We start from the raw sequence: 23,594 nt of genomic DNA, 5'->3' as shown, positions 1-23,594 counted from the left end.
TTATCTTATTTTGAAACAAGTCTCTCTGGTCCTGGGAGGCAGTCAGCCTCTATGTGGCTGTCTTTTAGAACTTGCTGTAACTACTGTACAGTAAATTACAAGGCTGCACATAAATTGAATTTCCACATTATTTGAGAATATCAGAAGTATTATGCAATCTGGCATTGTTAAAGAAGAAAACGCTGATGAAAAAGGACATCTGAAATTCATGTCTGTCAGTGCCTGTTTCTAAAAGTGCATACATTTGCTCAGTAATCAGTTTAAAAGATCAACAGAACAAGTTCTAGCTTTTTGAAATAATCATCCAGAATATATGGGCTGGATTTATATGAAGGTTTTTGTCCCCAGATTAATACCCCCCCTTCTTTTTTTTTTTTTTTTTTTTTTTTTTTTTAGTAAACTACGACCCCTTTTTCTCTGCCTTTATGGTATATAATTTCACTACGGCATTATCAGTCTGGATTTAAATCCCTGCCTGCTTAAGCCATGTCTAATCTTTTCATACCACATGTGGAGACTTTGTGAGTTATTATTTTGGCTCACCAAGATGCTGTTAAAGCAGCTTGGTAGTAGAGAATAAAGAAACGCATCTATTCTCGCAAGGAGGATTGACATTGTCCGTCCGAGCTTTGAAAGCAGTTCCCTGCTGTGGGACCAGCTCACTTCTTTTCACAGCCCTTACGAATTAAAACCAGTTTCCTAATAAATCTCTGTCTCCGTGAGGTGTGTGTTAGTTGGTGAAAGAGAAGATGAATAGGAAGGCATGTTGGTGTGCCCCAAAGAAACTTGACGGCATCACTCCAGCCTCATAAAGTCGCCTCTTATTATCTCCCTTCCAGTGAAATCAATTTAGTGTGCACTGACATCTCAACTTCTACCCGCGCATCTTTAAGGGCTTTATAAGGAATAATTAATTACTGTATCCTTCTGAGGTAGGGAAGTATTATTATACCTACTTAAGAGAAGCCCAGCTGTGTACCCATATGTCTCCCCCCTCCTGTGCTATGCTGCGAGCAGCAAATCTCTGACCCCCCATGGTTGCCCCCGAGGTGGGGAGCAGCTGGGAGGAGCTGTGCTCCCCACCCCAATGTCCTGAAAATGGAAATTCTGAAACAGAAATATAGAGATTTGGGGTGGATTGATGTAGTGAGTGGGGCATTTTGCAGCAGCTAGAGGGTGATCTTACTTGCAGAGATGACTTGGGTGACTTTGGTCATGAAGATCCACACCTGCCTAGATACTTTTGTAATTACTTTCAATTCCCATTAGGGGCTGGTGCATCTAACCTCAGAAATCGGGCCCTTTGTCATTTCAGAATTTCATTTTTTTCTGATAATGGTGGAGAAGCATTTATTATTTATTTATTTTTTATCACTGACTGGCTGCACCTGAATTTTCTTGCTAAGACAACCGGCAGCAAAAACTACCATCAATACTGCATTAAAGCAATTGCACCAGAAGCTATTAAAGTTTTTGGGTTTGGTGGTGGCTTTTTTTTGCTACAAGTGTTTTCAGTGGAGACAATATTCTTTGAAGTTATTGCACAGGAAATGTTAAAAAGACCTAGACAAAATTTCAACTGCAATCTCTTGCATTTCTTATACAGATGTCAAAACCGCATAGAAAATTAAAAGGCCATTAAAATTAATGCAGTGAAATTTCACATGAAAAAGCAAGGGAAGGCAGGGATGTCTTTAAAGCCCACATAGATGACAATTTTATCAAGCAGTAATCAGTTGCATATATGTTGATCTGCGCAAATTAAGTTTGCAGAATAAACATGTGCTGGAGTAATTGAATTTTCTGAAGTCTCCTAGCAAACCCGTCCATTTTAGACACCAGTGCAGAGACGGTGCCAGATATTTTACCTCTCGGGGCTGGCCAGGGTCCCCAGGCAAGGCCGGTCCCTGCCGCTGTCAGATGCTGAATATTTCAGAGGGCACTGGTGGCGCTTCCTTTGCTTCTGTCGTGGTGTAACCCAGCAGGCAGCTAAACACCAGGCAGGCGTTTGCTCACTCCCCCGCAGTGGGATGGGGGAGAGAATCGGAAAAAAGGTAAAACTCGTGGGTTGAGATAAAGATAATTTAATAGGACAGAAAAGGAAGGGAAAATAATGATGATAATGATAAAAGAATATACAAAACAAGCGATGCACAATGCAGTTGCTCACCACCCGCTGATCAATGCCCAGCCAGTTCCTGAGCAGTGGCAGTGCTGCCCCTGCTCCCCCAGCCAGCTCCCCCCAGTTTTTGTTCAGCATGACGTCCCATGGTATGGAATATCCCTTTGGCCAGTTGGGGTCAGCTGTCCTGGCTGTGCCCCCTCCCAGCTTCTTGTGCACCTCCAGCCTGGTCGCTGGCGGGGCAGTGTGAGAAGCTGAAAAGTCCTTGACTTAGTGTAAGCCCTGCTCAGCAACAACTAAAACATCAGTGTCTTATCAACATTACTGTCATTCTAAATCCAAAACACAGCACTATACCAGATACTAGGAAGAAAATTAACTCTATCCCAGCCAAAACCAGGACAGCTTCCTACTCAGCTATTTTGGGTACCAGTTTCAGTCACAGTGATGATAACATTGTTGCTATAAATGATCTCATGATAGTCAGGGTCTTGCTGAAAGGAGAGCCCTGGGATGAGTTTGGGCAGGCACTGCAGATTATCTATAAAACCTCCCACCAAGGTGGGCTTGATCAGGTTTTTGGGAACAGGGAGATGAGAAGCACCTTTCTCCAGTGCAAAATGGCCATGGATCTGGGCGGAGAAAAAGCTGAGCTTGTGTTTAAGAAGTTGGGAGGGCTGGAGGCAAGGCTCTGTGGCTTTGGGCAGATCATTGAAGCTTCTTGGTTTCTCTATCCCTGGGACATAAGTGAGCAATGTTGGCAAAAGCTTGGACCAGATGATCTTCCAACGTCCCTCTCAACCTGGGTTATTTGTTGAGTCTATGACTTTCCCTCTCTCCTTCTTCATGCCCAGGTACAGGTCTATCCGTGCTGCTTAAACAATATTCTTTGTGGCAGGGATTTCCCTTTCCATCATGTACTGATGTAACAAAAAAATAGCAATTTTTACAAGACCTGCAGGTAGTCCCATCTAACGAGGGAGCCATGGGCTCCATCAGGAGCCTTCTCTACTGCAGCCCATCCCGCGTCGGCTGTCATGGCAATGAAGTGAGGACATGGCGCTCCTGCTCTCCGTCCATCAGTTTACAACAACATTACATACACTATTTTAAAGGAAAAAAAGTCTCTGTCTGAGTCTGCACCCTCACCCTGCCAAATTTTGTGCGTACAAAAAGATCCCTGGAATAACGAATGGCCACTTTGGTTTTGGACAGTGTCCCTTTTGCAAGGTGCAGGGGTATTTATATATTTATATATTTTTTTCATATATTTATCAATATATGAAAGAGCTGGGGCAGGCAGAAACATAAGCATCTCTGGTGTAGTGCCTTGGAAGTGAATTTTTCTTGTCGTTTGATGAAAGGGTGAAGCAGTACTGAAAAAAGTGTTCTGTGGAGTCATTAATATCCTCCTCATTTGTGTGTATTCTTCCATAATGGCTCAGTAAAATACACCCTGGGGTAACTTTATGCTATTCTTACATGGTTCTTTAATTTTATGAGTAATTTATGTGTAGCATTGGCGGGGGGGAGGTTTTAAATTGCTTTAAATTTTAATTAAACATATCTTCCTTTCTACAAGTTGGGCAGACCTAAAGGAAAAGATGGTGACGTCTGTTTTTCTGTCTGCCCTTGATTCCTGCTTTTGGCTTCCCGTCCACTCTTTTTTCCTGGGCTTTTAATTTTTTTTTGTCTTTTCCTTGAGAGAGAAGAGTTGCTTCAGTCTCAACTCTTGGAAGGTGCTTCGCTTTGCAGAAGGTTGCTGCAGGAGCAGGATGAGGTCTCGCTCTAGCCTGGTCATGAGGACACCGGTGGTGTCCCCAGCGCAGGTCCGCGTAATGCGTCTGCCCTGGCCCTGGTGTCCTTAGTGCTCTCTTGTGCAATGGAAAATACGAATTCAGATCCCCTGGACGCATCTGTGGTATGAATTTTGTCTTTTGTTTCCTGTGGTTTTGTTTTTACACCAGGTTTAATTTCAAATAAAGTAGAAATTTATTTCATTTTGTGGGGAATCTGAGCCATTTTCCCCATGGCAAGCGATCTGCCCGCTCCCGTTCCCAGCTCCCGCACTCCCCGTCCACCTCTGCCATGTCGGGGCTGGGTCTGTACGTGCCGCGAGGGCGGTCAGGCCAGCTTTTGCTTTTTAGGTATGTTTAAACTTGAGTCAGGGCTGGGTAATAGAGACTGTTAGCATTGATAATTGAGATTAAAGATCATCTCGTGCTGTTTTATTCTTCAGGCTCTGGCTAGCTTTAGTGCCATGGCCTTTTTTTTCTCTTTTCTTTTTTTCTTTCTATTTCTCATTGAATTTCTAGTTTCTCTTGTGGAACAGAATGCAGTACCTTAAGCCAGATTCAGCGACTCCATCTGCACTTACCCACTGAATATGTGGTTCCCTGGGCATCATGGGGAGGCTGATTAAGGCTTTTCTAAAGGCCGTTTACAACAAGGAGGGATTAAATAAGAGAAAAATGAAAATTTATGTTGTGCTGCTTCCTAGAGACTTTGGAAAAAAGTTGCAAAGGAGAGGAAAATATTCTGCACATCTTTCTTGAAGCTTAGATTGATTCTCACCTCTCGTTTAAGCAGCAAAAAAAAGTGACCAGGTGAGCGTGTGGTCAGTTCTTCCAGTATTTCTGTAAACCCCACCATGATCAGATTCTTAAAGATATGTACTCAGTTGAAAAATTTCCATCTTCCTGAGACGTCTTCATTTCTGAGTGTGTTTCCACCCTGCATCTTGCCACAGTGGTGCTGCCCCGTTGCCGTCTTGCCCCAGCTCTCCCTCTCCTGCACCGATGTGCCGCTGAAGCTGTAAAAGGACCTGATGAAATACTTATTTAATTCTGACCGGTCGATAGTGCTAACTCCAGAGGCTCTATGGAGCTGACGTTTCCAGCTGGCGTGTGCAATGACACTGAGCAAGGTGTTTCATTCCTCTACATCGTCATCCCTTTGTTTCTAAAACGGGCACAGCGGTGAAGACATGCTGGAATCTTAATCCTTTGAAGACGTCCTGCAAGCCCTTCTTTTCTGTGAGTTAGGAGGGTGGATTCGGCTTATTAATAGTGGGAGAATTTGTTACCACCTTGGTAGGCTAAGAGTTAAAGTGAAAAACGAATCAAACCCAGAAAGTAAAATTGTTCGTTTTCAAATTGTCTTGGGTTCAATTGAAAGAACCACGAATTGCTTGCTGCTCATCATTCATCTTAATTAACTGAAATAATGCAGTCAAAATCTTTCCTTTTGGGGGTTTTGTTTGGTTGATTTTTTTTTTTCTGACCAGCTCTTCTGCCTCCTTTGAGAAGTGTCAGTCTCATTAGAAAGTTGCATTGCTCTATGAAATATTGTAATTAAGAATGAATTCCAATGACACTGCATCCCTTTTATGAGACCTTCTTAAGTCTTGGCATCCTCAGTTGCACAGAGGAAGAAACCCAGTAGATGAGGAATACATTTTATATCAGGGGTGTTCACTGAGTCCTTGCTGCTGCAGTCGCGAGTAGGTATCTCCGTGGCTTCACGCTTGGGGCAGAATTGCTGGTACATTCAACGCAAGGCAAATCAGTGCCAGTCTCAAGCATTGTTTTCCTTCTAATTACTGAGGTTGTCGCTGTACCAGAAAGACTTTCTCGTCTGAGACACGTACCCATCTTTTCATATCTGCTGGAAAAGAAAATGTAAAAAAACCCTTTTGCTTTGGTAAGGTTTGAAAATACCTCTGACCCTCATCATTCCTGAGAGGTTTCGAGATGTTCTTTCAAAGGTCCCTGAAAATCCCAGCATCAGCTACCGCATCCTTGGTGAGAGTTATAACAGAAGCAGTAAAAGCAGTTGTGTTTTATTTCCTCGTGCTCCAGAGGAGTCGGCCTGAGTGAGATTCTGAGAACGATCCGGCCCTGTTTCCCACTGTAAACCCTCTGCTCAGCCATAGCCCTCGCTCTCGGTGCGATCTTGCTGCCTCCATCCCAGAGCTGCACCGCGACAAGCAGGGGAAACCTCCTCCTCCTCCCATCTGCTGAGCCTCGGCCAGTCTGACAGACATCCCTGCTGCACATCCCGCTGCGGAGAGCCACCTCTTCTCTGGGGAGGGATCTTACAGATATTTCCCAGGGATTTTAAATAGCGTTAAATTAAATATTTTTTCCTATTGTTTTTAACAGATCTTCTCTCCTCACAATAGTCTCTGCCCATTTTTCATGAACTTAAAATTTACTTGTGAAAGAATAGTGACAGTATTTTTTATTAGAAACATTTCTCTCTGTGCCTACTTCTTTTTCAAAACTATTTTGTGTTTTTCATCAGACTCTTTAAATACAGGTTGAGGATAGCAAGAGTTAGGGCAAGGACCAGCGGTTTGGGGTTCACATGCAATTATGCTGGAGGCTCTCTTGTATTTTGAAGTACAGCAAAAACAATTCTTGATTGCTTTCCTTTTTTTTGCTTTAATGAAACAATATATTTCATTCTGTCGTCCAGTATGTAAAACTTGTGAAAAGCTTACACCAAAATAGGTGCGAGTAATTTAAAAATTATTTAGAAAAGAAATATTTTGGTTTGAAAATGTCATTACTGGATGTTTCAGCGTTATGGAATTACTTTGCTTCATTTTTCTTGTTAAGCAAAAATTGTCACTATTTTTTCCAAATGTTTTGATGTCTGTGAAGACCGTGTTTACCAGAAATCATCTGCTTCAGTGAAAATATTCTAAATGCTTTAAATGAGAAGAGGGATTTTCCATTTCTGAGGTTTGTCTACGCCGCACGCTCCTGCCTTTTAGTGGTTCATGGAGGTGGTTGATATGAAGAATTCAGTGCTTGTTACCTAGTCATTGCTTTTTATAAATAATAAGCTTCACTGGCTCAAAGTACATTGTAATTCTGCTCCAGGTTTGCTGAGGTGCCAAGGCACCATTATGCCAAGTAAAATACTTTGCTTTGACTGACTTGCCGAGAAGGAGCAGAAAATTAAAGCCACTTTTATCTGAAAAAAGAAAAATGCAGAACAGATGAGCATATCTTAATCAACTATGCAAATCAAGGCACTGCACCATTTGCATGAAATCTCCATATTTATAGGTCCCTGATGCAAACAGTAATGCAGAGGCACAGTGGCCCTGCCTGGATCCCCCTCAACCAGGAGCGGTGTAGGACAGACGGACCACCCTTGGCACCCCTCGCCAAGGCAGGATTTACCCCGCCTGCAGAGAAGATGGCGGTTCGGGGGTGTGGGTAAGCACTGAGAGGCGGTTGACAGCGATGAAGATGTCACCTTACCGGTATGAAGTATGTTGCAGTTGGAAGCCCGTTTGCACGAGGGTCCGTTTACTTCGTCCTTATGTCCCTCAAGGGAGCGTTTTGATGCCGCAGCCCTCGGGCAGCGTGGCCGTCCTTTCCACTCGGTGCTGGTGAGACACAGGGCAGCGTGTCACCAGCCAGATCGGGCAGTTAGCTTTGGCACTGTCTGACCTTTCTCTGCACGAGAGCACTGGTGCGTCACTTTGCTGACATTCATCCCAAAATCTCTGCTGAGCTGCAGACCACTGGGATGTATTTGTCTCCCTACAGCTTTCTTAAAACAATGGCGATGGGGGCACCGGTAATGGGCTGGAAATGAAATAAACTCACCGAGCCTGCTTTGGGCACCGGGAAGAGACCTGCTCAGTGCCTCCAGCTGATCCAATGCCACCAAATTTTACTGAATGGTGGTACAAAGCTCTTCTCAAACCTTTTGATCAGAAACAAAGCAATCTCTATGGAGAGGCAGGTTTTATTTGTAGGACAGCTGTGTCTAGAGACCTAAATTATGATCGAGGCCAATTGTGCTATGATTTCTACAAATTTAACGGAGGGACTAGACCTGAGATAGAAGACAGACTCTTGAATCTCTGCAGTTGAGCAAGGGATGCACTCCAGCCTACTACTTTGGGAAGTGCCAAATCATTTAAACAATTCAGGCAGGTCCATTGGCCCCTTCCATATCGGTTGTCTCTGTGGGATATCCGAGCCCATCACTTTGTCACAGAGGTGTTTGATTAACCATCCCGCTCAGGTCCCATCAGGGACCTGACTGCTGCCATCACCAGTCCTGCCTTACCAGGGGTTAGGAGGGTATGAGGTGCTCAGCTGCAACTGCTCTGGTCCTCTGCAGGAGCAGTAGCACGGCACCATGAGGAGGAGAAGGTCAAAGAAAAGATGTCCTATAAAATGGGCTGCTGCCGAGCATTTCTAAAATAGCTTTGGACGTAGGAATTGAAATTCTGTCTCAGTTCCATTTGACATGCATTCATCTTTGTTTTATCTGGGCCTTTCTTCCTACCCCAGAAACCTTACAATATAAATAGGTAAGATAAAGAATGGGTAGGAGATACATTATTATGCCATTTTATGGGAAGGAAATTGAAGCATAAAAGCATTAAATTATTTATCCCAACTCCCTCTGGAAGTCTGAGCCAGAGCCAGGATTGCTGTAACCTATCTTTCTGTGCACTGTTTCTCAAAATAAAAGGTTGAATTTCTGTCCCTATTGAAGTCAATAGGAGTTGCTTTTTAGTTCTGCGGATGCTACATTTCACATAAGTGCATAGCAGGGCCTCCAGCCGTTGTAAATGCTCTTCCATTCAGAAAGGTTTCCCTTCCATTTTTTAGACCTCAAACAAATGCAGGGCGTGTTTGGACACCCAGAAGCAGATGGATTTTGTAACAAAAGCTTGTTTTCGAAACGAATTTGTCTCAGTGACTGCAGACTATTTCTTCGTTGATGACATTATTTTGGTGTTCATGTTTGCACCCCATCTTTGCTTTCAAATAGCTTATTGACATTAGTGAAATCTTAACAAATTTTGATACACAGAGACATTTTCTCCCCAGTGCAAACTGTTACAGTAGACTGCTTCTTCCTCCATCCACAGTCTTGTGGCTTTCCTGCCACAAATACAGCCCATCAGCATCTTGTAATAATAATAATAGTAGGAAAACATTTAAAATATTGTTCTCTTTCTGAGTTTAGTAGCAGGTTGGTTACAGCGGTTCAATTCCTAGAACTGTGCACTGTGCTATAGGCTGAAATGTTTGAAAGTCAGGCAAAATAAGTATGGGAGTGGAAATGCTGGGTACTGAAGATACTTTCAAAAGTTTCTTTATTAATTAAGAGCCTGTATAGGTGTTGAGTTGCTTCTGCTGCCACTGTTTTACCCATTTCTGGCCAAGGATTTATTTGGCAAGAATAGAATAGACTAGACTATTTCAGTTGGAAGGGGCCTACAACGATCGTCTAGTCCAACTGCCTGACCACTTCAGGGCTGACCAAACATTAAAGCACGTTGTTAAGGGCATTGTCCAAATGCCTCTTAAACACTGACAGGCTCGGGGCATCGACCACCTCTCCAGGAAGCCTGTTCCAGGGTTTGACCACCCCCTTGGTAAAGAAATGCTTCCTCATGTCCAGCCTAGGCCTCCCCTGGCGCAGCTTTGAACCGTTCCCACGCGTCCTGTCCTTGGATACCAGGATAAGAAGATAACACCATACTCCCACCTGCCTCTTGGTCCAGACTTTCTAGAATTTGTATTGTGGTATTGTGCCTCACTGGCACATTTGGGGTCTGGCGATGCACAGGTCCCCGTCCTCTGCCCGAGCCCTGGAGCCTCTGCCCCTCCACAACGGGAGGGTGGAGGAGGAGGACGCGTTTCCAAACCTCCTCCGGTAAAGGCAGCTCCAAGGAGGCACTTTCCCTTCGCTGCAGAGTTCGGAGCTGAGCCACCTCCATCACATTGCTTGGTGGTACCGTCCCTGGTCCCGTGTTCCTTAACAAATCGAAGAATATTAGATTCACACGAAGAATATTAGATTCGCGCATCCATCTGTGGTGTGCAGCTGGGCACCACGTGAAGAGTTAAAGGGCAAACTAATGAAAACCAGAAGGCTGTGTGAAAATATAAATGACAGCCACTTCCAAAAGCTGACTCCAACGCCAGCTCTTGTGGATAGCACTGGAGGCATCCGGGGCAGTCCTGCCAAACAACTGTCATGTCTTCAGAGCGTGTCCAGTGCGGGGAAGCAGGTTTCACTGTGTTAATAATTACACTGCCTGCAGGCTCTCTGAAGTTGCATCTTTCTGTGCAGCATGGAACCAGATTTTAATGAAATATCGTTAAAGCTGTTAACTACAGAGAAAGAAGGGAGGAAAAAAATCAAAGGCGCAATCAAAGCATGCACTCTATTATCAATAACTGCAAATGGCTTCATAAATGTTTTATGTTTGAAATGTTTTCAGTGCAGATCAGCACAGAACCAGCTGTTTAAACGAAAAGTGAAATGTAGTAACAAGAACATTTTAATCATTGCATCTCATTATAGAGAAGAATGGATCACTAGGAAAAATGTTTTACAAAAGCATCCTTCTTGATGGAGATGGCTAGCCTGACACAAAGCTGGAGACCAAGGAAGTCTAACTCAGAATTAACAGGCATATTCCTTTTAAAAAATTGAGATGGGATAAGTGGTTTTGTTTTCCTTATAAAAGCATGGTGGTGGTATGTGCTCGGTGGTACGTGCTCTCTCCTGGGAAGGTTTAATGCAAAGGTTTAATGCTCTCTTCTACCTGAAAGGATTTAGAGCATGAATGCCTTGAAGGGCGCACTTGGTGCAGGAGCATCATGGCCATTAGGCGGGAGGTTGGTTTGGACTATAGGCGGCAAAAGTCAAGACCCCTGGAACCAGAAGGAGAGAGAGAAAACAAGTAGGACCGTGATCCTTTTTCACCTCATATTCGGGCATTCAACTTCAAAGTGGTTTTTAGGACTCTGCTTTCTTGTCCAAAGGCTGCCGTGCATTATTCTGCATCAGTACACCTTAGAGCCCAAGGCTGGAACTCATGAATAGCTCTGAAAGAAGGTCAGTGTCTTGTGATAGAGCTTAAGGCAGTGGTCTTGGGGTAACTAACTCTTTACATGCCAGAGCTGTGCTGCTCATGGAGTTCAGGTGCTCCTCTCCCTGGTCTCCAGTATGAGCCGGATTCCCACCAGCGCAGGCAGGGTGGCCCGGGGTGCAGAAGGCAGAGCTTCAGAAACTTACAAAAATGTCAGGTTTGAGAGAGATATTTAGCACATTTAGGCAGTTGCCAAGCAATTTTTGACGTAGTTGCCTATATTCCTATTTTAGGCACTTGTATCTTTCTTATATCTTTTTAACTATTATTATCAAAGGTTTAAGTGAACAATAGCAAAGAGGAAATCTCTGTGCAAGAGCAGTGAAGGCTCATGAGAGCAGAAATTGTGTTCCTGCAGGTTTCGAGGAGCAGTTGACTACGTGGACATCTGGTTTTATGCAACTGAAAATGAGCAGGGTCAATACCAGTCTCTCGGTAAGGAAGTGCTTTCACTGGCATACAGAGATGCCAGCCCTTTCTGCTCCTACAATAAAACAAACTTTGCAGGGTTACTAGAGGTTTTATAAGCCCCGATACCCTACAAGTGGCTGGGTCTTCCCAGCAGCTATTGCCCACTTCAAGCTGTGAAGCCCTCCTGCTGAGCTCCTCTGGGTCTGCTGACCCCAAAGTCAAGCTGCATTGACTCAACTTGTACTCTGCAGGTATGAATGTGAGTGTTGTTTCTCCTGCCAGAGGCTCCCAGCTTGCCCCGTGTGTGCGGTGCATCAGCAGCCGGGACAGGACACAGATGTGCAGCACTCCTGCTCTGTAAGATGGAGGGAGGGAATGAGTTATGGACGTTCTCTGGAGGCACTTCACCTATTGCCAGCTGCACATGACCTCTTTGGGTTTATACGGACTGCTGGCAGGAGGTTAGCTCCAAAAATAGCCCATAGTCTGTACGATTTGAGAACTGCTGGAAGATTAAAAGCAAGACACACCATTTATGTAGAGGACAGCCCTCTTTGCTGGGGCCAGCTCAGATTAGAAACACAACGGTACTGCTCTGCAATACACAGGTACTTATTTCTGCAATAATATATAGCTAAAATCAAGGTATATATCAGGTGCCTATGGTAAGTATCATCTTTCCGCCCCAGGAACAGTGGCTTTTGGGGCAGCGTGAGGCGAATTCTTACAGCACAGTGTGGATACAGCTGTTCACCCCAGTACAAGATCAGCCACGCTCACAGCTAACATTAGCAATAACAGGAAGGCAGTTAATGCATATTTCTAAAATCAGCATTGGGGGGGGGGGGGAAGTAAAGTATTCGACCATTTCTGGCTTTGGGCCTGATTGCCTTTGCGGCTACTGAATAGGAGTAATTCCACCAAATAACCCCAAAACTGGCAGTCGAGAGCAGCATCAAACTCTGCAAGCAGTTGTTGTAGCTTGTATTTATGAAACAGTCTGAGGCGCTGAACTGATCTTTTATGGGAGCGGAAGGGCATTCTCAGAGGAGCAGTGGTTTTTGGAATATATTGAAGCATTATGTGGAGCCCATGGTAAAAGAAAATGCATCAGTCATCTGCCTGCCCTCTTCTGTTTATCCTTTTTTCTTAGAGAAAGGATGCTGTTAGTTGTAAAAGACTGACTTCAGAAGAAACACGATTTAATGTCTTGTTTTAATGGAATGTAAAGCAATTCTAGGGCCTCTCTGCTATTTAGAAAAAGAATAATTTAGGAAAAGATTTAAAACTTAATGCCAATTTTCACCAGATTATTATTTGACAGAAGGGATCAGGAGAGATTATTAAATGCTTTGTGTGTGCTGAAAATACTGAGACCTTAAGCACGTTAGAGTGCCTGTCAGAAATATTGCAATAGAATTAAAAGGAAAGCTGGGCGAAGGAAATAAAAATATTTTAAATATATCTACACTGCATCTAAACCTGAAATTACTTGTGATCAAAGGCTATCTGTATTTCGTTGCCTTTCTTGGATGCCCAGCTCTGCCATCCCTGTTCTGCAGGAGAGGGATGGACCCAGGGAGCGCAGGGTCAGGCGATCCTTGGCTATCGCTGCTCACCGCACGCTTACAGATTTACAAAAGAGAGCTGTTAGTGTGAAACTGCCTTGTAATGGGGATGTAACTTTGCAGAAAGCCTGTTCTAGGAGCTGTAATTCTGTTATCTGCCGGTCGCCCAATAGCTTGTGAGTTTGTTTTATGCCACAGCACCCTCCCTATTGAAAGTGAAAAGGTACTATTTGATGTTGAAGATTTTCAGAAATAACCTTCTGCTTGACCTTTGCATTTTTGCCACAATTATAATTTGTTTTTTTTTCTTCCAGTGTTGCTTGAGTTCGAGATGAAGGCATAGATAAGCTACAGATAGCCTCATCTCCAGCATCAGTTATCACTGGGGTTAGGTCCAGCAGAGACGTGCAGGGAGTGAGTTTCTGGTACTGCTTGTAGTTACAGGAGTTTATTAAACTTTTTTAGCTCTTTTGTTTCAATAAGCGATTTAAGCTGACATCCAAAAGCGTGATGTAGTTGATGTGTGATAATTTGCATTCAGAGTGAAATTGGAGCATTTTAAGATAGTCTGTATAACAAAAGGTGACCTAGTGTGGTTTCCTTAACAATTATAAGGGATTGTTTTGTGTTGTCATTTGAAAAGGAGTTGCATGCTTCTTCACACACCAGCATGATCTGGTGTCAAGGCAATCTGAATTTTGCATTTCAAATGATCTCTACTTAAGGCTAAACCTCTTGCAAACCTCTGTATTTTCAGAACTAATCAAACCAGATAATAGTTTCAAGGATGGGATATTTTAACACTTTTATTGTTGTTATTTGGTTTATAAGATGAGGTGAGTTCTGTAAGTGCTGGGCACCGTGCAAACACAGGAGTATTATTTAAGAGCAGAACTGGGACTACATATTAATATTGGAGCTTATGCTACTGAGACCTAACTTCTAAGGGCAAATTAGGGTTTGCAGGTGATGAGAGGTCTCCGGTCCAGCCCCTGCTCAAAGCAGGTCAGCTCCGAGATCAGCCCAGTCACCCAGGGCTTTATGTGAAGAGCTGTATGATGTCTTCTGACCAAATCCATCGCCTTGCTCCGTGCTGCCAGGTTCTTGTGACTTTGCAGGAGCAGTCTCATGCCACTGCTAAACCGGGGGGCTACCGGCCTAGAGCCCAGCATTTGTGGGCTCCCTCGTTCACTAGAGCGTGCCAAGGACTGCCCTTAACGCTTCATCTCAGCCATCATCTGTGATCCCTCAGGCAGCTAAAATAGAGTGAGTAACGTGTAAAGGAGTTTAAGCAGATAGCATAAACAGATACACGTGCACAATATGTGCAAATGGTGTAAGTGGAAGCTAGGAGAGGGATTTTGAAGGCTAATTGCTTGCTAAAAGAAACCAAAGCCTGCTGCGGTGCACCAAATCAATTTGTAATTTAATAGCATCAAGCTGGTACGTACAGAGCTGGGACAGAAACACACACAGCTAAGCGGTGCCTCACATGAAAGCAACTTTAAGCTCGGAGTTAGTGTGTTTATGAGGTGACTTCAGTTGTGTCGGGTTGCGTGTTGGTGTTTACCTGCGGGTTTTTCTAAAGGCAGTCCTTAGCTTGAGCTGGCCTTGGATGATCAGATTTGCATGCCTCCGATTTCCTACTACCGCAAGGTAAATGCACCTATTGCGTGCGTTAGATATTTGTGCTAATTATTTCCCAGAAATTCAATTTTAAGCTGAAGCCCATCCTCTGAGCCAAAGGCACAGAGATGTAGCCTAGGTGGAACAACCCTTTTCAGTATTTCCTGTATTCATGGTGCTAAATCTGCAACACTCTTTCCGCAGTGTATTTTCCATGGGTTTATCATCCCTTTTGTATTTTGTCTGGGGTTTCTGAGGTGTACGGTGCTGAAGCAGTGCTGTTATCGGCATCCCCCGGAGGTGTGTCCTGGGCTGGGTCCTGCCGTGTTGGGGGCCGGGGTGCAGTGGTGGGTGATGCGGGAACGGGGCTTTCACGCCGTCCTTTCCTTTCTGTGCAGTGCAAGTTCCCGGGCCGGTGGAAAACCTGCGGGCTGTGTCTACCTCACCTACCTCGATTCTCATCTCCTGGGATCCCCCTGCCTATGCAAATGGCCCCGTTCAAGGCTACAGGCTCTTCTGTACGGAGACGGCGACTGGAAGAGAGCAGGTGAGTGGTGACCGGAGCAGCTCTGCTCTCCCTGTGAAAAGGAGATATTTGGTGTAGGCATCTGCAGGTCTTTAGAGCGCTGTAAAGGCTCAAAGTGAGAGGTTTTACAGATTAATCCTCCAGGTTAGGTAAATGTTGTGCAGACCGGTGGTAAAAGATCAGAGCAAGCAAAATAAATTTTCACCAGTATAAAATGGGTTCAGGAGGTAGAGGAGGCAGCCTCTTATATATTAACCACTCCTTAGCTTTACAGTGAAATTTCAGAATAACGCCGAAGAGCATTTAAAGACCCTTTAGACTCCCCCTTTACGTTGTGCGAAACCATCAACACATTAATGGCAGTTTGTACATGTGATCTTTGTAGAATATGTATTTTTAGTTGCTTCTTGTAATTTCTTTTAAGTAGGAGGGTAAAATAATACGAATCCAGGCTAGAAATGATGCATTTTCTCTCCAGACTAACAGATGCTCGTAGTAAAAATTGGTGTTGATGCTGTGCACTTAATTGCGCTCCTAACTCTGCCGTGACCACATGCTTTCGAGTGGCAAACAAGCAGCCTTGCTTTTTGCGGGTTGCAAACTGCTCAGAGGCTTTAATAACCTGCTCAGACATTTAATAACTGCTGTTTGATAGGAGTGCAGCAATAGTAGTGGAGATGAGCTCTGTGGGTAGAGTATGGCCTGAATAGGTTTTTAGCAAAGAATAGGGCAGGAAAGAAAGCGGAGACGTCTTTTTTTTCTGGCCTGATAGCACGTGATAATCACAGGCATCAGCAGTCTTGTGGCAGTTGCTTCAGCAGTCTTATGGGAACTTTTATACCATCCCCATTTTTTGTGTTCTTGCTTTATTTTACTTCCTTCTTTTCTCCAAAATTCCCCTTTGACTCTTTGCCTTTATTTTCTTCTTTCCCTATCATGTACCTGTGGAGTGGCAGTAACTGGCTTAACTAAAAAAAAAAAAACCAACCCTTTTCTCCTGCGCCCTAAGTAACTAAACACAACTCTGAGGCGCTGAAATCCCCTGTCCTGAAGCCGTGGGCAGGGCTGCGGACGAGTGCCAAGAACCGAGCTGTAACAAGCCACTCTGTTACAAATTGCCTTTTATATCAACTTAAATAAGGATTTAGCTCTACTTCTCAAAGAGTGAAAAGCTCGCCTCTAATCCGCTCATCCCGCAGCATGGCTGTGGCGCTGGCTGTCACGTTTCCCCTTGGTTTATTGTCTCTGTGTGCTAGAATGTGGAGGTGGACGGGCTCTCCTACCGCCTGGAGGGGCTGAAGAAGTTCACCGAGTACACCTTGCGCTTCCTCGCCTACAACCGCTACGGCCCGGGCGTCTCCACCGAGGACGTGACGGTCACCACGCTTTCGGATGGTGAGTGGCGACGGAGGGGCCCCAGGGTGGGCAGGTTGCGTCTGTTGGTTGCAATCGTCAGACTTTTTCTTCTGCCACCGTATTTTGGACGAGGCAGCGATGACACGAGGAGGTTATTGAATGTGCAGGACAGAAATCAGGTTCAGTACTTGCCAGCAGTGGTACCCTCTGAGCTGGTGTTCGTCTTCAAGGGTAATTGGTTCGGTTCATTATTCCTATGTCTAGTGATGAGGGTAGTGTACTTCTCTCCTTATTTTCTCTTTAACTTAGGCACAAGGTGTATCCTTTCAGCTTTTCAACAGAAGCTGTTTTATTACAGCTGCATTTGAAGAGCCAACTGCCTGGGTTTCCCTTGTGCTTTAAACACAGGGGTAGCAAATGTGCCAGGGCTTCAATCTCTGCTTGTCACCGCAGCTGCACCGTCATCCTTCCCCGAGCTCGCGCCATGCTCCTGTGGCTCGCAAGCTCCGGGCGAGAAATTGAATTTTATTTTGCATTCGGAAGCACTTAGTTGTGTCTGATATCACAAAACTTAGGCACGCCTGACTCCTCTTGAAGTCACTGAGCCTCATCCCCACACCTGGCTAAAACAGGAATAACTTCATTGGAGTCATTTGGGCTACAAAAGTGTAAACTCCATAAAAATGAAGGGAAAATTCTTTCAGCAGGGTTAGTGAGAGTTCATAAAGCAGAAGCCAGACTAGAGACAGGCTCCAGAGGCCTCAGGGATGTGCCAGCTCCTGACTGAGCCCCACAGCCAGGGGGTTTTCTTCCATAGCAATATTTTATTTAAAAATGACATGAGGTGCCAACAAAGCTTTTAAAGTGGGATTTATAAACAGTTAATTTTCCTTCTGATAAAAATTTGGATAACTTCTTTTTTCATTCATGCTAATAAAGCAAGGTATGGGAGTTCAGGTGGCCCTGGGCTGTGTTTGGATCACTAATTTAAGGTAATTTTCACAGGGAAAAAAATGTTTACTTTTACATGAGGGTATAAAATCAGGGAGTAGGCAAGAAATATGTTGCCGTGGGCTTCGACTAGCTATGTTCAACTTGCTGAGCTTTTCTCCCCTCAGAAGTATAGCAGATAACCTGTGCTAAGGAGCACATTTGGAAACGGTGCCCGGCATGTGCCTCAGTCACATAAAAATTTCACTGTTGTTCCTTTCCATTCTGTAGATTGATGCTAGAGGAAAAAAATTGAATGGAGAAACAGGGTGACTGAGATTTATCCCTTTATATTTACAAATATTTGTCTAATTTTATTACAAAGTTGATAACTCTCCCTTGTTATTCTACCTAAAACAGCTGAACGTTTGTATGAGGTTAAGAATTGGCAATTTCTGTCTGTCTTGGTAACCCAGTTGCTTCTAGATGCTGCCTGATCAACTAAAAATATTAATTTCTGGGCAGTGTTTGTAGAAGCTGTATAGATCCTGGAGAAAATCAGCAGAGCCGGGTATCTGGAGAAGCTCTTGTGTGTGTTGAGCGCATCTACAGCACAGAGCACTTCTGCAGGTGTCCCTGGGTCACACGTGGGCTGGTGACATCCCCTACGGAAGCGGTGCTCCTGTATCACATCTGCCCACTCCCAGTGGAATTGCTGCCACCCTGAATTACCCTGTGCTCTGCGGGTCCCCCCCGGGTCTCCTTGAGCCTCTGAAGGAGCAGCGGTGGAGAAAGCATGGTCTGAAAGGGGGGGCTTCGGCAGGGCGGTGAGGCTGCGGGGGGTCAGGAGGAGCAGTGCTTTCATTTTGAAAAGGCTGAGCCAGTCTGCCCTAAGTTTAATTCAGAAATAAATAGGCACCTCGATGCAAGGAACTGGAGGAGAGCTGTCAGGAGCCTCTAAAATAGACCCCTCGAAGAGCGACGTGGAGGGCGCCGGGGGTGTGGGGAACCCCGAGCAAGGGAGCTGGTGAACCCCAGCGCTGTCTTAATCTGCTTTATTCCGGGCTGTATCTTCAGTGGGATTCATCCGTGAGACCCCTGGCTCGGTCGGCACTGTGATTTTACGTTTGACACCTCTGCAATATTTTTTCAAGTGCTACTTGTCTACCCAGCAAATTCAGTTTTCCCTTGTAATACAGGCTGGATCTTGGCAGAATAAATTACTTCACACTTATAATTATAAAAACAAAAGGAAAACAAGTGAAAATGAATATTTTGCATAATGTATGTAGATTTAATTCACACCATGAAGTGTAGAACTGCGGCCCTGTACTCCACTTTGGTTTTAAATGTCACCGTAAGTGAGAAAGGGAAAGATTGTTATTCATGAGTATGAAAATTGGCCTCTGCAAGCGTTTCAGACACTTCACCTGTCTGCGAACAAAAATCATTGCTAACGAGAAGGTTTGCATGCGACTATTCCAGAAAACAGGAGTGTGCGTAGGTGCCCTTGTTTCGGGAATCTGGAAGATGATGGTATTTATTTTTTCCTTTAGTTAAGCAAAAGGCTGTTCTGCAAAGAAGTCAGTTGGCTGCAGCCTTCCCAGCCACCTTCTGTTTTTTTGGAGCAGGTGTAAAAGAAGAGAAAATCCCTTTAGGGGGGGTATCTTTTCACCCTCCTTATTCTGGGTTTGCCTGAAACCACTTTGGTGTCTCGCACGAAGAAGAGCAGCCGAAGGGCCGCAGCGAGAGCCTGGCTTTGGCTGAGTCTGGGTGAAGGTGGCGTTGGTCCTAGCTGTCCCACTGCTGAGAAGGAAAGGCAGGAATGGAGAGAGCAAGTCTGCAGCACCAAAACTTTCTGCAGTTTCTCCTTTTATGGTACTACGCAGAGACCTTCCCCAGGGTTAAGGTCCCTTCTGCTGGAAGGATGCACAATAAAACAGCAAGAAATAACTCCTGCGTGGGCGAGCTAACAGCCTACGTAGAGGAAAGACAAAGACATTTAATCCGTCCTGTTTTATAGGTGAGAGATAAAAGAAGGAGAAAGCCTGTAGTTGCCCGTATACACATCTGGGTTTTGGGCAGGTTTTGTTCCTGCGTCGCCTGCCACCACCCTCCCCGTGGAGGAGAGACGCTCCCCAGGCTGCCCCGCTATGTTTTTTTGATTGCAACCCACCCTCCAGCTTAAATTGAGATTTGGCAGCTTCATCAGTCAGGGACCGCCGCTGTCAGAGGGACGGGAGCTGGCCGCCTTTCCCGGCTCCTGCCTGGTGCTTTTGCCACCAGACAACCGTAACGAGGAGCACCTTGCCTTGTCATGACTGGCTCCCTTTGGTCTTCGCTTCATGTCGTCTTTGCATCTCGGTCCATGCGGTCTCTGGCAGTTTATTTTCGCAGCGGTAGCCAAACCCAGAGGGCAGCCCCCAGGCAAGGAGCCGGGATGCTCTCGAAGGGCAGCGACTCCCGCGCTGCTTTTCTGAAAGCTGGTTTGAAACAGAAGTAAATGTCAAAAATGGGAGAAAAGTCCTGAAGATTGGTCTGTCTTTCCTCTTGTAAAAATGACAGGATCATTTTTAAGTCTGCCTTCCTCTTGAGAGTGTGCGTGCTTGAGCCAGTTATTTTTTCCATGCCAATCCTTTGCTGTATAGCGTACGATACAGTACGTAGTTGCACAAAAAAAAAGCCTGTACTCTTAGTTCCTGCAGGACCGTAGGCAGAAATTTTCCATGAAGCTCTGGGCTGTAATCTATAGTCTGAGCAATGCACCCCAGTCAAAGGGATTTAGTGTGGCAGCTACAGACACCAGGCAGCATTCACCAGATCAAGGAACATACTGTATCTTTAATGCTTAATTTTCAGTTTAAAATACAGCTCAGATAATATTTGGCCAAGCTGCGTGCCATTTCAGAAATGCTTTGAGCTATCATGCTCATGAATTTATCAAAATACATTTAATCCCAGCAATTGGCAGACAGTCTTATTTCATGCTTCCTGAGTACTTGATTTAAATATAATTTATATCCATAATTATAATATGAATGCTTTTTTTTTTTAAGTAAAAATTGAAGATTGAAGTTCAGATTGACACAGGAGACAGCCTGTGAAGTTTTTCAGATGTCGGTAGCCATCCCTGTGTTTGCACAAGAGCTGAGAGCGGGGCGAGGAGGACCGAGCTGCGAGGGCATTTATGTGGGCGTGCGCAAAGCCCATCGCTCGGAGCCACAAGCATGGACTTACCGGAGGTGAATGGTGTCATGGCCACGACCCTGCTGGGGACCAAGTCCCTTATCGTACCACCCCGGTAGCCCAGCCTCTTGGTATAGTGAATCCCCCCCAGACTACCCGATCCATCTTTATCTGTTTGGAAGAAGTACTGGCCCGTTTCCCTCCTCCTCCTCTTCCCCTGCAAGAATTACGCAGGAGCTTCCTGATGCAAAACATTTTTTGGTGTGAGCGTCAGCCCTGAAACCTGTTGGGGAACGGTGCAGGCTGTAACGAAGCCTCCGTGGGAAGGCTGGGTGGCTGGAGTTCGTGCCAGCACCGGCAAGGCTCGGTTACCCGGCGTACACATTTCTGTCTTCATTGGATCGGGGACCTGGCTCTGGCCCTCTTGCGTCCCGGCTCGCTGTCCCCGGTTAGTGCCTCTGCCCCTCCTGTGCCTCTCCCGAAACAGCAGCCTGGGGACCTGGGTGGTCTCTGTGCTGCAGGGAAATACTCAGGGGACTTGCTCAGCCGTCTCATTCCTTCTGGACCATTCTGCTCTACAACTAAAGAACAACAAACAAACAGCAAAACCACAAAGGATGTGGATTCATCTGATGGGCACCTGGAAATATTTTTTTTTTTTCATTTCACCAGATAGAAAAGAGAAAAAAAACCAACAACAAACCTGAGTACCTTGCCGTACGAACCTTCTTCCCATCAGTAGGTCTCCAGCAGCGAGGCTCATCTCACCTACCTTTAGACGCCTGGCCCAAGGCAGGCAGCAAGGCTCCTCCTGTGGGATATTCAAGGCTTCTTCCACCGCTGAGTCACCCCATGACGAGACAAAGGGGCTGAGTTATCCCTGGATGCATCTGTCCCTGTTCATTGCTTATTGCATAGCTAACGCTAGGTAAAGAGTTCTGCTCTAATTTCTAATGGTATCATTAAGCTGTGAATAATAAATGAAAAACAAATTTTACCAGGTGCATCCAATTTCTTTATTTGATCAAGATATAAAACTGGAGGAAGTAATTGTAATCTCGCAGGCGCTGGGTCTGCCGGGGGAGCGCTCTGATTGTTATGCAACCCGAGATATTAAATCAGGGTCTCTGATTTGGTAAAGCAAAACGTCTCCTCGACTGAACAGCGAGCAAGGAATAAAGGCACCCAGTATTGCTGTGGAAGTGATTGAGTTCGATGCTGGGTCAGGTCTGGATTTATTTCTCATTTTGATTGAAAATCTGGAAGAAAAGATAAGGAGTGCATCAGTTATGTTCATGTATGCAACAGAATTGGGAAATATGACAAGCGTTCACCAAGGAGAAATAATCAAAATAATAGAAAGACAAACAAATAGTAAAAAAAAGAAGAAAAAAAAGAAAAATGAAGAGAAGTTTGTCTGGTAGGGGAAGAATATGTAGTAGCAATAAAACTTGAAAGTCAGTAATGAGAGGGAAAGGTTTCAGGTGACAATGGCTAAATGTCGCGATAAGCCTTTGCTGCCCACAAGGAGAGGGGAGAGAAAAAGAGGAATCACGTCTGAGAAACTGGGGCTCTGAGCAGGTCTGACTTGCTCAGAAACAAGAGCAAATATTCTCCAGCGAGAAAAGGCTTTTCTGGGAGATATCGGCGTTTGCCAGATCCAGCTAATTCAGAAATGTCCAGAAATATCTCAGTTTTTCCTTGCAATACGAAGTACATCACAGGGACAGTTTTCTGTCTGGTATTTTTCAAAACGAGGGGAGTGTGAGCAATGACATCTCCTCTGCGTTAAGGGAGACGAAATGTTTCGTATACTGTTTGCTGCTGCCGGTACTGTTGCAGCAGCAATGCCTTAGATCAGCTTTGCATTGTTGTAGGCAGTATGGAAAGAAATAAAGAATAGTCCCTGCACTAGAGGGACCAACTAGTTTCTAAAGCTGCTAATCTGGAGAGAGAAAAAAAGAGACTGAACAGGGAAACACTTTGCGTGCGGAGCCCCGGCAGGTCGGGGCAGAGCTGAGAGCAGGGCTCGGGTCCTGCAGCCAAGGATGCTCGTGTCCCCCAGCCTGGACCACCCGCTTTGACGGAGATGCAGGTCTGAGTGGTTAAAATGCAGGATGTCAAGTTAGTTTTGCATATTCCTTGAACACATACCTTCAAATCAAACTGTGGCAGGATTAACAAAAGAGTCCAGAGACTCAGGTGCTGTTTTCAGGAGCGCCCAGCTGACTCAGGCTATTGCTTACCCTGGATCTTCTCCAACTTCGAATCTCTGTGACTTGGGATCCCCAGACTGAGGAAGAGTTTCTGTATTCCTTGTCACTCACTTTGCTGTACCTCTGCCTCCAAACAATCTTGAGTTTTCAGATTATTTTGATTCAAATGCAATTTTTTTCTTTTTCTCCCCCCTTTTTATGATCCACAGAGCCTTCATGAAGGACAATGTTGTTAACATGGGACTTTGCTGCCAGTGGGACCCTCCTGTTTAGCTATTGTTACTTTTACTCTTCTGTAGCCTGTATTTAAAATACTATTTTCGTTTTAGCACTGACAAATGACTTAGCTCTGACTGACTTAAATCCTTAAATAGCAGCATGCTCTGAGGATGCTGCAAAGTGCTGCACTTTGGGAATTTGTTTGTCGAACGTAGACGTGACTAGACGGAGTCCAGCGGAGGAGCCGTCTGACCAGCGCCGCTTCAAATGATCTGGGGAAAGTCTCATTTATACGACCTGCTGCGATCCTTTCATTTAGTGACTGCGCAGGGGTGTTTCTTATCCTATTAGTGCCTATTACATTATTTAGAGAGTCATAGAGGTCAAGGTCAGAGGTGACTCCTCACGGTAGATGCAGCCTGCCTCTTCCAGAGCGCTGACGTTGAGCGCTGATCGTTTCCATCTGCCGCAGCTGGCAGCTTATATGGACAATATAGACTATAAACAG

The 23,594-nt window shown here is 45.0% G+C and overlaps 1 protein-coding gene across 1 annotated transcript in view; it reads left to right on the top strand.

The window, feature by feature from the left end:
• LOC143172797 (netrin receptor DCC) overlaps positions 1–23,594 on the top strand; it is a 579,706-nt gene that overhangs the window by 407,279 nt on the left and 148,833 nt on the right. The window contains exons 10-11 of the mRNA XM_076362578.1: positions 15,052–15,200; positions 16,436–16,574. Coding sequence (XP_076218693.1) covers positions 15,052–15,200; positions 16,436–16,574 — 288 coding nt within the window. The remainder of the gene's footprint in view (positions 1–15,051; positions 15,201–16,435; positions 16,575–23,594) is intronic.

This window comes from Aptenodytes patagonicus, chromosome Z, assembly GCF_965638725.1.
Source record: "Aptenodytes patagonicus chromosome Z, bAptPat1.pri.cur, whole genome shotgun sequence".
Lineage (NCBI taxonomy): Eukaryota > Metazoa > Chordata > Aves > Sphenisciformes > Spheniscidae > Aptenodytes > Aptenodytes patagonicus.
This window is presented reverse-complemented; position numbering and strand designations above follow the sequence as displayed.